General features: G+C 40.5%; 1 protein-coding gene across 1 annotated transcript in view; it reads left to right on the forward strand.

Annotated features, from left to right (window-relative positions):
• The first annotated feature begins 630 nt into the window (after positions 1-630).
• The window catches only part of LOC109911932 (solute carrier family 12 member 5-like), a 328602-nt gene continuing 315777 nt past the window's right edge, over positions 631-13455 (forward strand). The window contains 2 exon segments of the mRNA XM_048608592.1: positions 631-667; positions 2154-2248. Coding sequence (XP_048464549.1) covers positions 631-667; positions 2154-2248 — 132 coding nt within the window.

The following is a 13455-nucleotide window of genomic DNA, read 5'->3' on the forward strand; positions in this document are numbered from 1 at the left end:
CAGCTTGTGGGTGGGGTTAAACACTTGAATTCTGCAGAAGTTTCCCAAAGGGAGAACATTTTTCAGAGTCCTTCTTAGTTATGCCTTATCTAGTAATGTAAACGGTACCTATTGCAATCATGCAATAAACCGTCTTGTCATCTAAGACAAGTGGTCCTTTTGTTTGGACTCACCAGGGTCTAACTTCTACCAATGAAGTTAATTATCTAAAGGAAGGACAATTCCTGGTGGTGAACTAACCAAAGTAGAATACCACATGCTGGTGGCGCTGATACTGAAAATAACCAGTTTCAAACATTTTATCTTGGATCTAAAATCTTGAAGTACTGGATGAGTTTACTCAAGAGTTTTGACATTTGTTTCTTCAAAGAACCTATTGATGGTTTCCAGTCTAAATTCAAAACTTTACTGCTCAATGAATGGAACGTATCTATTTTTGTTTTTATTTTGAAGATACATTTTATATGACTATTTTATAAGTTCATTCTTATGTCTCCTCATCTTGGTAAGAAAACGGCACCAAATAACTATCCACACAGACCATAATATTCGCAAAGAAATGCAGACTGGCTGAGATTATTGTCATAACTAATGCAATATATTAGGTTCTCCGCAGTGAACCAAATAGGCATGCACATTGAACAACAGAATTCAGTCAGTATTTCAGGTTTGTGTTCACTAAGGTTTCCTGGATAATGATATAACAAATGGTTCAGCAGTATAATTCATAGATATGTCAGCTCTTTTGTGAAGCATTAAATGTCGTGTAATTCGCAGAAAGCTCAGAGACTCAAATATAACTGAAAATTCTAATGTTTTCTTTTTAATAAGTGATAGCTGAAATAGTCTTTGTCAGCAGTGTGAAATGATCCAAGAGAAAATCTGCAGCCATTTTTGCCCGTCTCCAAATTTTCTTCGCTGTTGATTTCAATTGAAAGTAAAATCAATTATGGTGTCAAATGATCTGTGGACTAGGTATGAACCTGTTCTGTGCTTTCTGAAGAGCAATTGCAGAATGCAATCTTCCACCCATGTCGTTCCTAACATTGGCCTTATATTTATTTTAACATGCAATTCATACCAGTGCAGAATACCACTTGGTTAATCACTACAAGTGATGCACACTGCTGTGATGATGCCTTATGTTACAATGTAAACCCATACTATGCGGGTCAGCTTTCACAGGTGCTGGAACTCTGCTTTCCTCTTCACCACTGTTCTTGACCTGCTTCCAAACTGTCCAAAATTAAGAATGAGTAAAAAAAATTAACTTCTTCTGTTTAAGTGATTGGAAGACTGAAGGACATCTGTCTTGCTCTTTCTAAACTGGACACTTTACATCTTTTCAGTCCTGTATAACACTGAGCTGAGTTTCAAACTTCACATGAAGCCCATGACCACTGTCTGAAACCATGGATTATCACCTGCCTCCAGTCCTACCTCACTCCTTCATCTGTGAAATACTCAACAATCCCAACAGCACATTTATTTGATGACGTCCTGAGGTCCAAACGATGCATGAACCAATTTACCCCAAATTCCACTGCCTATATTATCCCCTCAAATGTCCAGTTTACAGATTGCATCTTTACCCAATTTTCTCTACCAGATTTCCATTTACAAGAAAATTTAACTTTAAAAGCCTACTCCCTGTCTACTCTCCAAGATTTCATTCCACCCTATCTATGCAGCTCCCCCGAGTCCTAAATCTCAGATTGCACCATTCACTGTTCTGAATCTGGCCTACTTTACTTTCCTCTATTTAACGATTGTTAACAGAAGCTTCATGTGTCATGGTCCTATTTTCAAGAATTCTCTTTATCCTCCATTGCATCTCATGGTTTTCTAAATTTGACTTAATCTACCTCATGTTTCTATGTGTTCCAATTTCATTCCCAGTATGGTTTTGAAAAGGGTTCCTCTGATCCAGACATTGCAAAGCACTTAGGATGATTTCCTATCTTAAAGCCACAAAATTATTGTTATGAGGCTATAGGTCTCTTGGAAAGTGGTTTGAGGTGAATGTATGAGACTCACTTAGTCATTATATACATGTATGCCGTATGGATTAGATGTTCATATATGTGTAACTTATTTTCCTTTCTCCTGAACACATTTTGAAAAGTGCTTCTCTTTTGTTTCTGTCTGTACAGGAGATGGAAACCCCAAGGAGAGCAGTCCCTTCATTAATAGCACAGAAGTTGAAAAAGGAAAAGAGTATGATGGAAAAAACATGGCTCTTTTTGAGGTAATTTAAAACAATTTACAGCAAGCACCAAATTCCATCCATCTAGCTGAGTTGTTCTGACTCTAATTTCAGGGATTTTGTGTCTGAATGACTGACAAATTAAGACTCAATAATATGATGTCGTCAGCCATCTTGCAGGGACTACTCCAATGATTCAAAAGTCTATGAATGGGAACAGAACATGTTCAAAAATTCAGATTGAGTATTTGTTTGAGATCAAGTTACAACATCAAGTTGGTTGAACAACTATCTCAATATTTCTTGGAACTGGTAGATCATTTGCGAAGTGTGATGCTTGTACATTTTGACCTCAATCTTTTGTGTAATCCTTTGTCTGAAACTGACCAGCTAATACCTATTTCTATTGAATACAGTGCACCCTGAATATTATCTTTGTGCCTGAATAATTAACACTGAAATGGGCTATATTTTTCAAAGCAGTACAATATTGAACTAGAAATATTCCTTTGCCTTTACTTCTTTCTCTTTTTTACCCAGAAGTATTATCTCACACAGCTGCGTACCTTCCTACCATCAAAATCATCATGACATTTTTTTGGCTTTCTTTGAAACTAGTAATCACCACCAGTAAAAACACGCATGTATCCAATTGAATATAAGCAAAGCCCATTATGGGCAATGAAAACCATCAAAGATGAGGAGAAAGTAGGTGTAGGGAGTGCTGTTTTTCTAATCAACCTGTTTAGAGATGTTATTACACACCTTTGGAGCAGGTGGGACCTTTTGCCTTTACTAAATTGCAGCATAAAGATATTGCACCTGCCCTTGTTGGAAAAGTAATGGCATGTTAATGATCCACTTCATGACTAATATGAGCAAGTGCAGCAGATTAAGAGATATGGCTTGAGGTCCAATTCTGGTTGATTTATGCAGCTCCATCATTGACTTCACACAAATGGCATTCCCCACCCTAAGGCTCTCCATTATGTTTACGAACATGTTGGATTCATACATTAATGGCTCATTAAACTTGGACAGAAATTCAGAACCAAACTGTTATGCAGAATGATACAGGAAACAATTTAACAGATGCAAATGGTGTAAAAGACCCCTGTGTAGCAAAAATCAGTTGAGTAACCCAGAATTTGCCAGAGTGAAGCATCCTTGCATTTGCATTTGCTGCCCATCCCTAATTATTCTTGACTTGAGTAACATGCTCAATTATTTCAGAAGGCGATTAAGATTTACCCATGCTCCTGGATCTGGAGTCACATTTAGGCCAGATAAATGCCAGATTTCCTTCCCTAAGGACATTCGTGAATCAAATAACTCCTCAGTATTTCAAAAATCCATCTAACTCCTCTTTAAATACTTTCTGTAATCTAAGTTCATTTTAGACAGTCAAGTGTTTCTGTAGGCTTCAAGCTAGCTGTTAGGCCACAACAGAGGATTATCTTGAAGAAATTAAATGGAATCACTTGAGACACATGTAATCTCACAATCCACTGATCTAGTCTTTCTAGGGCAGAAAATTCCAGGCATTCACTATCCTCTGGGAGAGGAAATTCTTTCGCATCTCTGTTTTAAATGAGTGTCCTCCTATTCTGTAATGTTGACCTCGAATTCAAGACTCACCCACTAATGGAAACATCTGCTCAATGTCTACTCTGTCAAGCTACCTCAGGATCTTGTATATTTCAATAAAATCACATTTCATTTTTCTAAATTCTAATTCATACAGGCCTAGCCTATTTAACCATTCTAGCTAAGTGAGGGCAGCATTGTGGCTCAGTGGTTAGCACTGCTTCTTCACAGTGCCAGGGACCTGAGTTCAATTCCAGTCTCAGATGATTGTCTGAGTGGAGTTTGCAGCTTCTCCCCTGTCTGCGCGGATTTCCTCTGGGTGCTCTGGTTTCTTTCCGACAGTCCAAAGATGTGCAATTTAGACAGAATGACCATGCTATAGTCTCCAAGGATATGTGGGTTAGTTGTAGTAAAATATAGGGTAGGGGGGTGAATCTGGGTGAGATGCTCTTCAGAGAATTGGTGTGGACTTGTTAGGCTGTATGGCCTGTTTGCACACTGCAGAGATTCTATAAAATAAAAATCACTTCAACTCAGGAATTAGCCTAGAGAATCTCTTTTGAACTGCCTCCAACGCCAATATATCCTTTCTTACTGCCCATGTAATTTTCTTGCACTCTTCTGTTCAAAATGTTTTTGTTTTTATAGCTTGTTGGAAATATGAGCTAAAAAGGGTACGATGAAAGCAATGGGGTATTTGATATCTTGGGAATGGCAGCAACATCAATGGATCCAATTTTTAACCAATGAGAGTTCAGAATTAATAAGAAAACAGAGGCAACAACTGAGAAAAAGGTTGAATAAGAGTGTATAACTTCAAGTTGAATCTGGTACAGAATGGGAAATAGAAAGGAAAAGAAAAGTTGGATTGAGAGAGAGGAAAAGAAAAGACAAAATGGAATGGTAAGAAAAATATTACATCAATAAAATCTCCAACAAAAACAAACTGAAATAATGAGGTTGCAGACTTTTAATTACTTTATTTCTGGATCAGAGAATTTGATTTTGATTTGATAAAAGATTGCTTAAGTTATTAATTACTAAGCAACATACTTGAGTGAGTTTAATGGGCAATTAATGTTTCTGTGTACGAACTTCATCAAACTCACAGGAAGGCGAAGAGTCAGATGCCTTTTTGGAAAGTTATCAAAAATGGTGCAAACTGCTCAGTAACTTATAACTATTTGCTCTTCATGGGCTATTATTTGTCACAATCTATTCATTGATATGCCTAACAATAATGGTGTATGGGGTTTACTACCTGACAATAAATTCGGGGCCAGTAAATGTATTGTACACCATTAAAAATATATGCCAACAATGATGTGAATTAAGAATCTATGTTGGGAGCTTTTCCAGAATTGCATTTACATTTACATTTGCATTGAAAACAGAGCTTTTTAAAAATCTTTTATTTGGATCAAACAAATCCAATTACAATTTTTGTAGAAAGAACTAAAGCAAGAAATTGACTGCTGCGTGAGGTTATTTTCTCTGAAGTTTTTTTAAGACTCTTTTTGAAGGTGTATTTGCATGTCCTGTAGTTTTGTTGCTGGTCACACTGGGATTTGTTCCTGTTTCCCAGCACTGCAGAAGCAGAACTGAGTTCTAATAGAATTGCAACGCAGACAAGCAAAATCAAATGTAAGAAAGGCTTCTTAAGGTGTTCTGGCATGCTCCATCAGTGGTCTGTGAGGTTACCTGTGCCTTGAGTGGTTCCATTAGTTATGTCGAGATAATCCTCTGCTAAGGCCTGGCAGCCAACTTGAAGCCTGAAGAAACACTTGACTGTCTAAAATTAACTTAGCAGCCGTTATCCCCATTTACCTTTAATCTTTCTTCATGTAGAATCTCTGAAATAATAAAATTGGACCATTGTAACAAGAATATATCCAACCTCTCAAGCCTGTTGCATCATTCAATAAGATCACTACGGATCAAATACTTCAACGCCTGTTACTAACACTATCCCCACAGCCCGTTACACGATTGATTGATTTATGATTTCCAATCTCTAATCATCTTGGTTTCAAACCTCTTAATCCCTTTACCCAACAATTTATCAATCTCAATTTTGAAACTTTTAATTGCCTCAGCAGCATTTTTTAGAAATTAATTCCAGTGTTTCATTACCCATTGAGCAAGTGTTTTCTGACATCTTGCCCTAAACTAATTTTAAGATTATTTTGCCTTGTTGTGGATTATTCCACCAGAGCAATAGTTTCTTTCCCTCTGCCATACCATGTCTTTTGATCATCTCAATTAAATCACATCTTCAAACTATATTGAATGGAATAAGAACCTAATCAATGCAACATGGTCTCCTTTTGTCATTTTCCTGTGCTTTCACTTTCCGACATGCTAAAAGGCTTTAGAGTCATTGGTTGTTCTCCAGTTCCTTGAGTCTTCTTTGTGTTTGAGTTAAAAGATTGTTCAATATTGGAGCATCACAGATGAACCTCAGAGATAATAAGAACTGCCGATGCTGGAGTCAGAGATAACACAGTGTGGAGCTGGAGGAGCGCAGCAGGCCAGGCAGCATCAGAGGAGCAGGAAGATTGATGCTTCCCGACCCGAAACATCAACTTTCCTTCTCCTCTGATGCTGCCTGGCCCACTGTGCTCCTCCAGCTCCACACTGTGTTATCACAGATGAACCTGATGCTTTGTATATCCCAATGCATCAGCAAAGTTCACTAGCCAACAATTAGAAATGGACTCACTGGCTGATTCCTTTCCTCCGAGCTTGAGGACATTAATGTTAATCGCAGCTCACTCAGTGAAAGCCAAGCAAACAGAAATGAATCACATACAAAAGTTATTATATCTGAGACTTAACAGGTCTGTTTTCTTCAGTACTACACTATGGAGTGCACCAACCCCCGAACCATCAGTAAAAAGCTCTTTTTGACACACTTTCCTTGAATTCATTCTCACAATATCCCATTGGTACTTTGAAGTTTAAGTTTGAAAAGAAAGCTCCACAATAAAGTTTTTCTGAAGAAGGGTCTAGACCCGAAACCCTTTCCTGCTCCTCTGATGCTGCATGGCCTGCTGTGTTCATCCAGCTGTACACCTTGTTATCTCAGATTTTCCAGCATTGGCAGTTCCTACTATCTCTCCACAATAAAGTTGTGCTGTTTTATTCAGATTTCCTCCCATTGTTCATCTTCTCCTTACCCTTCTCAGAATTTGCTTCTTTGCATTTTTCTGGCTGAACAAATGAAGAAAATTGGATCAAAAACTAAGCTTCCAGGTTCTGGAGCAGCATGTTAGTTATTTGATATAGGATCCCTGCATTGTGGAAGCAGGTCATTGGTCCATACTGACCCTCCAAACAGCATCCCACCCAGACTCACCCTATCCCTGTAACCCTGTGTTTCCCACAGCTAATTCACCTAGCTTACAGATCCCTGGGCGCCATGGACAATTTAGCACAGCCAATCCATCTAACCTTCACATCTTTGAACTGTGGGAGGAAACCGGCGCACCCGGAGGAAACCCACGTTGACATGGGGCGAATGTGCAAACTCCACACAGTTGCCCAGGAATCAAACCCGGGTCCCTGGTGCTGTGAGATAGCAGTGCCAATCGCTAAACCACCACACCACCCTATAATTTGAGGATGTGGTAGACAGGTCTCTGCATTCCCAGGGGAGCATGTGGTCACTATTCCAAGATGAAACAAACAGATCTTGAAACCAATAGAACAGCTGGCAATACATAGAGAGCTTCCAAAATTGACATTCCGTTAGAATCAATAGTTTAAACACATTGCAATATTCGGAAGACGATCTGATCATTTGTAACCTCAGTGGAACATTGCACTTTTATCACTTGCCCCAACTTTATACCACAGCTAAAAACAATTAGACCCAATATGTGAGTCAGCAGCTGACAGGCGCATAGCCTGCCACTGCAGGAGTGTAAGCCTAACAGCACAGCAATGGAGAATAACAGCAGGTTTAAACATATAGCATGTATTAGGCACTTGTATTTATTAGTTCCCAGTCTGCTGATAATTTTAATAAAAATTTCATTCTTATGTCCAACTCCCACCATATTCTCAGGCTTCTCATTCTTTATCCTTCTCCCACCCTGGTGGTTTGGTGTTTCTCCAGCTCTCTTGCCTGTTATGCAGTCCCACCTTGGCAGTAATGCACACTGCCATGTAGGTGCTAGGCTTTGAAATTCCCGCCTTAAATCTCATCATCTCCCTTGCTTTTCTTTGTAATTTAACATACTGTTCAAATGTTGCCTTTTTGACCAATCTGCTAATCAGCCCTTTGAACATATTTTCCTTTGAGTCTGTGTGCGAGTTATCTTCGACATGTGCTCTCATGAGTTTGTCTGGGATGGTTTCTTTATGCTAAAGACACAATAAGAATGCATTTTGTTCCTGCTATGATTCTCTCCAAAGTAAGGTTACTCTGAACAGTTTAAAGCACCAACCCTGAACTGACACAAGTCCCAGAATCTGGCAGGTGGTGTCAGGAAGTGATATGTGAAGATGAGCTACTTAAATGTGCAGGTAAGCAGTGATGAGGAGCAGTCACTTACACAGCAGGTACACATCAGCGACAGAGATGTCGTGAAAGGAATTGGAAGGGATTAAAGGTGGTATCCACTCTGTCGAGTTTACTGACAAAGAATGAGCTTCCTGAAACTAAAATGTATCAGTGACAGTGAAAGATACACCAGTCAGCGCAGATGGTAGCAGAGAGATCACTGATGCAGGGCTGTTCAACCTCAGCTGCTCGTCCAGAGTATTGCTTTTGTAGAAGAGGATGATGTGGAAGCCGGCTGGTAAATTACACGTGAGAGTGGCTGAAATGCATATGACAATCATCATTAAAGCCAGTGCATGTAACAGGCTGCCCGCCTGTAATGATTCAGGGGTAGTTGCTGGCAGAGGACCTTCCCGCTTTCATGCCTCAAACATAGGCCCAAGGTCAACTGATGAACATGCACCGTGAAGGATGACCAACTCACATTCTTCATGATCTGCCTCACCCTTTTCATCGCCCACTTGAGTGTCAGAGTGGATGACCAGCTGGGGCACACTTGGCATCCCTTCTGACGTTACACCATCAGTGCCACTGACTGGCCAGTGCTTCGCAAAACATTATTTTAGCCTGGTGATTGATGCCCTGCCCATGCATCTACCCCCAGCTCAAAAGCACGTATGACTGTCCAAGAGGCCGGCCACATATTAGATGAATTGATATGCCTGCGACCCAGTGGAGCACATCATGAATGGATTCTTCTGTTCTCTATTCATGACTTTGCAAAGCCTCAGGGACCCTGGACCTGGCTACCTCTCCAGCAAAAAGACTTGTTTTACATCTAGCTGATGGTGTTCTACATTTCCATCCATGTTGAACATGGCTATGCCTATCCTCCAGCCTTCTGCATCTCCTCCAGCATAGATTGCTTTTACCTGTTTTACATGTGCTCGATTCAAGGTGAACATGTCTGTACTGATGGGTGGTGCACTATTATTCTGAAATGACAATACAATCTCCTCCACCTTGCCTCCTAGCACACCATTATCATCCTCTTCAAGCAACGTCAACTTTGTTGGTTTGATCTGTGTTGCCTTCCTGTCCATATCTCGGTTTGTGACAGATGGAATAACGTGTTTCTATTCAATTGTCTGTCTTTATTTGTTTCTGCCAAGCTGAAACAAGACATATCAGATCCTGCTTCAGTACAATTCAGCATGAACAAATCTGAGGTGATCTTCAGATCTTTACGTTCTGCCTTGGATGATCTTTCATCTCACTATTACCCACTCTTTGGTGGAACGCAGGACCAATGGGGAATTCCTAACAAAGGTACACAGGGAAGCCACACACACTGACTAAGTACTGAATTTCGACAGCAACTACCCTAACACACACAAACAAAGTTGCGTGAGAACATTATTTAAATGGGCAACAACACACTGCAGCAGCACAGAGCTACGCCAAGAAGAAGAAGAGTACCTCTTCCAGGTATTCAAAGACAATGGATACCCAAAAAACTGGGTCAGAAGATGCCTATTACACAAATAACACCAGGAAGATACTACACGCCCCGACATACTCACCACACTACCTTACATCTGAACTGACCACAAGACTCCTACAACCACTGGGCATCAGAGTAGCACACAAACCCACATCAACCCTAAATAAAAACCGAAAGAACTGCGGATGCTGTAAATCAGGAACAAAAACAAAGTTGCTGGAAAAGCTCAGCAGGTCTGGCAGCATCTGTGAAGGTAAAAAACAGCATTAACACTTCAGGTCCAGTGACTCTTCCTCAGAGGAAGGATTCTGAGGAAGGGTCACCGGACCCGAAACGTTAACTCTGTTTTTTCCTTCTCAGATGCTGCCAGACCTGCTGAGCTTTTCCAGCAACTTCGTTTTTGTTCCATATCAACCTTACGCCAACTGCTCACCCGGACCAAATACCCATTACCCACTATGGACAGGACCAGTGTCATACACAAGATTCCCTGCAAAGACTGCGACAAACACTACATCGGACAAACAGGAAGGAAATTAGCCACAAGAGTACATGAACATCAATTGGCAACAAAAAGACACGACCAATACACACTCATCTCCATCCACATGGATAAGGAGAACCACCAATTTGATTGGGACAACACCAGGATCCTGGGACAGGCAAAGCAGAGACAAGCATGGGAATTCCTAGAAGCCTGGTACTCCACGAAGAAAGCTATCAATAAACACATAGAGCTCGACCCCATATACACTCCATTGCAAAGGAAAACCGGAAGTGAGGTAATCTAGCTCAACGGACACCAGATGTTAAATAACAGGTGGGAAAACACAACAGCGCTTCATCGGAGGCTGCACTGATGATGTTACCCAGCAGGGTAATGAAACGTCCGCGAAACATGAACCAGCTCGGCAAGCCAACCAACCGCAACAATAAATATCTCATTGTGCTGACAGCACTCCCAGGGGTACTTCAAAAGAAAGATCACTAGATCTGTGAGGCAGTGAAGTAAGGTAATGTCACTGGACTAATAATCCAGAGTTCCAGATTAATGTTCTGAAGACATCCAAATTCCGCCATGGCAAAATTGATTCCATAAAAAATTAAATTAAAAAGATAGTTTAATGATGGTGATTTTTGTAAATACCCTCATTGTTCACTGGTGATCATCCTTACCTGGTGTGGCCTACGTGTGACTCCAGGCCCACAGCAATGTGGTTGACTCGAAATGGCCTTACAAGCCACTCAGTTCAAGGGTAATAAGGGGTGGGCAATAAGTGAGCACATCCCATGAATAAATGAAACAAAACTCAGGAAGCCACTCTGGCATGGTGCCAGCCCTACCATGAGTTGTTGATCTTCCCTCTGCCAACTTCCCCATAAACTGGTAGTCTCAATAGAAGCCATTGCTTGCTGTTGAAATATCGTTGGCTGTCTTCTGCCCTTCTTCATCCTCAAGCCCTAGCTGAGTGTCATTTGGCCACTTTGTTTAAAACCATTTTGCACATCACACATCAACATGACCCATGGTCAGGACCCAGAAATGCACTTGACTTTGGGGCTCCCAAACCATTATCCAGCCAATTTTGAATTTTACTCCATCTTGAAGTTGAATAAATTAATATTAGTAGAAGTGGCTGTGGTTGTTACGGAAACACAAAGGGATGTGCCGTATCCACCCCAGGTTTTCCAAGAACAGCTTCCCAAGCTACGCTTAACCCAGGAGCAGAGTGTGAGATGATCCTGATTGAACAAGGAGCTGGTCACAAAGTGGTGTCACCTCCTTCAACAAGACCTGCAGCCTCACACCAGGGTGAGGACGGTGTTGACATTGCCTGTTAAGATCATTGTTTCATTTGGCTTCTATGATCTGAAACTTTTCAGGAAGGAGTGGGTGACGTATCCATTATCTCCCAGTACGGTCGACATCAATGTCACCATTCGGTGACAGAGCACATGTGGGGGATGAGGTGAATACGGTGTTTTCTCCCTCAGCAGGGAGCTGCCAGGTGTCTCCTTGTTTTCCCAGTATAGCAGTATTCCCGATGGTGTCCATGGCTCTGCGGGGTCCCCATGTAAATGGGGAGAGGTAGAGGAACTGAAAAAACCTTCACTCCTTTAATGTTGCAGTTTGGCCATGCACAGTTGGTTTTCAAATGTGCATTAGTTGTGGAAACCTGCTATCACTGCCTCATCTGAGTTATACACTTCAGGCCCCACACCAATAGGGCTGTCTCTTAACTGCGCTTTGAAATGCCAGCTGCTGAATTGTTTCAAATTGCTATAATAAACAGTAAGATTACAACTATATATATATAAAAAATATATATATATATAAAATCACCACCAACTTTTCAGGAAAAATCGCATTGAACAATACATTCCAAATTTACTGATGATGCCAATGCTTCCCAAATGAATGAAGTCCTTCCAGAAATTTCAAGCAAAACCCAGAATTGCCTTAACTGAGTTCCAGGCCACGTGCTGCTTATTCCCACCTGAGCTACAGCAGACATGTGCTCAAAGGCCCATGCAAATCCAAGGCCACAATATCTGGAGAAAAAACACATTTGCAGTTTTCTCAAAAACACTTTCATTTTTTTTGACATGAGTGTGGAACTTGAATATTTAATGTAAAAAAAAATCAAACCACATTTAATATATTGCAATGAATAGTCCACAAATTCTTCATTTTCAAAATCATTTCAGATCATTCTAAATTTTCAAACTCATGTTGACCCACCGTTGCTGCCAGAGTTATAGTGAGAATAGATTTATGACTGGAAGGTGAAGGATAAAGATAAACTTTAATGTGTTCACAACATTTACATCAAAGAACAGCATCACCATACACTGTGGCGTTCAAGCAAAAGGGCCCAAGTTTAATTCATCTGTACTTTGTCACCCAGGACTTCAACAATTACCATCAGGCTTCCAACCCATAATTACTACGTCGTGACTCCTATCAATACAGACATGTTAATCTGGCTACATAATTAGTGATCATCTGATGGAAAATGGGACCAACAAGTGAAGGAACTCAATTGGCTTTTGCTGAACGTGTATTAACAGCTTTGTGTGTGATGGCTTGATGCACAGCCGATTATCGATCATTTCAATATACAGACCTGAAACTTTTTGAAGGTGGAATCACCAAGAATAAAATCAATGGAAGGGATGACTATTATCCCATTGTGATTTACAATTCAGTTCAAAAGGTTAGATCCTTGGGATTGTGGTGTTTTTGTGACTTTTTGCATTTTCATATTCGTTCATCTGTTCATAAAGGAGGAGTTTGGTGACTGTTGCACTCACCATATTCTTTCAGGCAATATCCCAGAATTCCATTTTTAACACCTTTGCGGATGTGCTAAATTCCAGCAGTGGACATAGACAACACACAAAAGCCTCCTGAAGGAAAGTACAGAGGGACAATCAATGCAACCTTGACAGTGTTACCCACACTTTATACTTATCGATAGTATCAATTGACCAATGAAAGCCAAATGATTCTTTGCTAAGTTATGTATGAACCCATCAATGTTATGCAGGCAGTTATAGGCAGAGATTGGTTACTAATGGTTGATGCTAGGATGGACGGCTTGGCTAAAGTGTGGAGATACAATGGCAATGCAAAATGATCTTTTTTTA

The sequence above is a fragment of the Rhincodon typus genome, chromosome 19, assembly GCF_021869965.1.
Source record: "Rhincodon typus isolate 14 chromosome 19, sRhiTyp1.1, whole genome shotgun sequence".
NCBI classification, from domain to species: Eukaryota; Metazoa; Chordata; class Chondrichthyes; order Orectolobiformes; family Rhincodontidae; genus Rhincodon; species Rhincodon typus.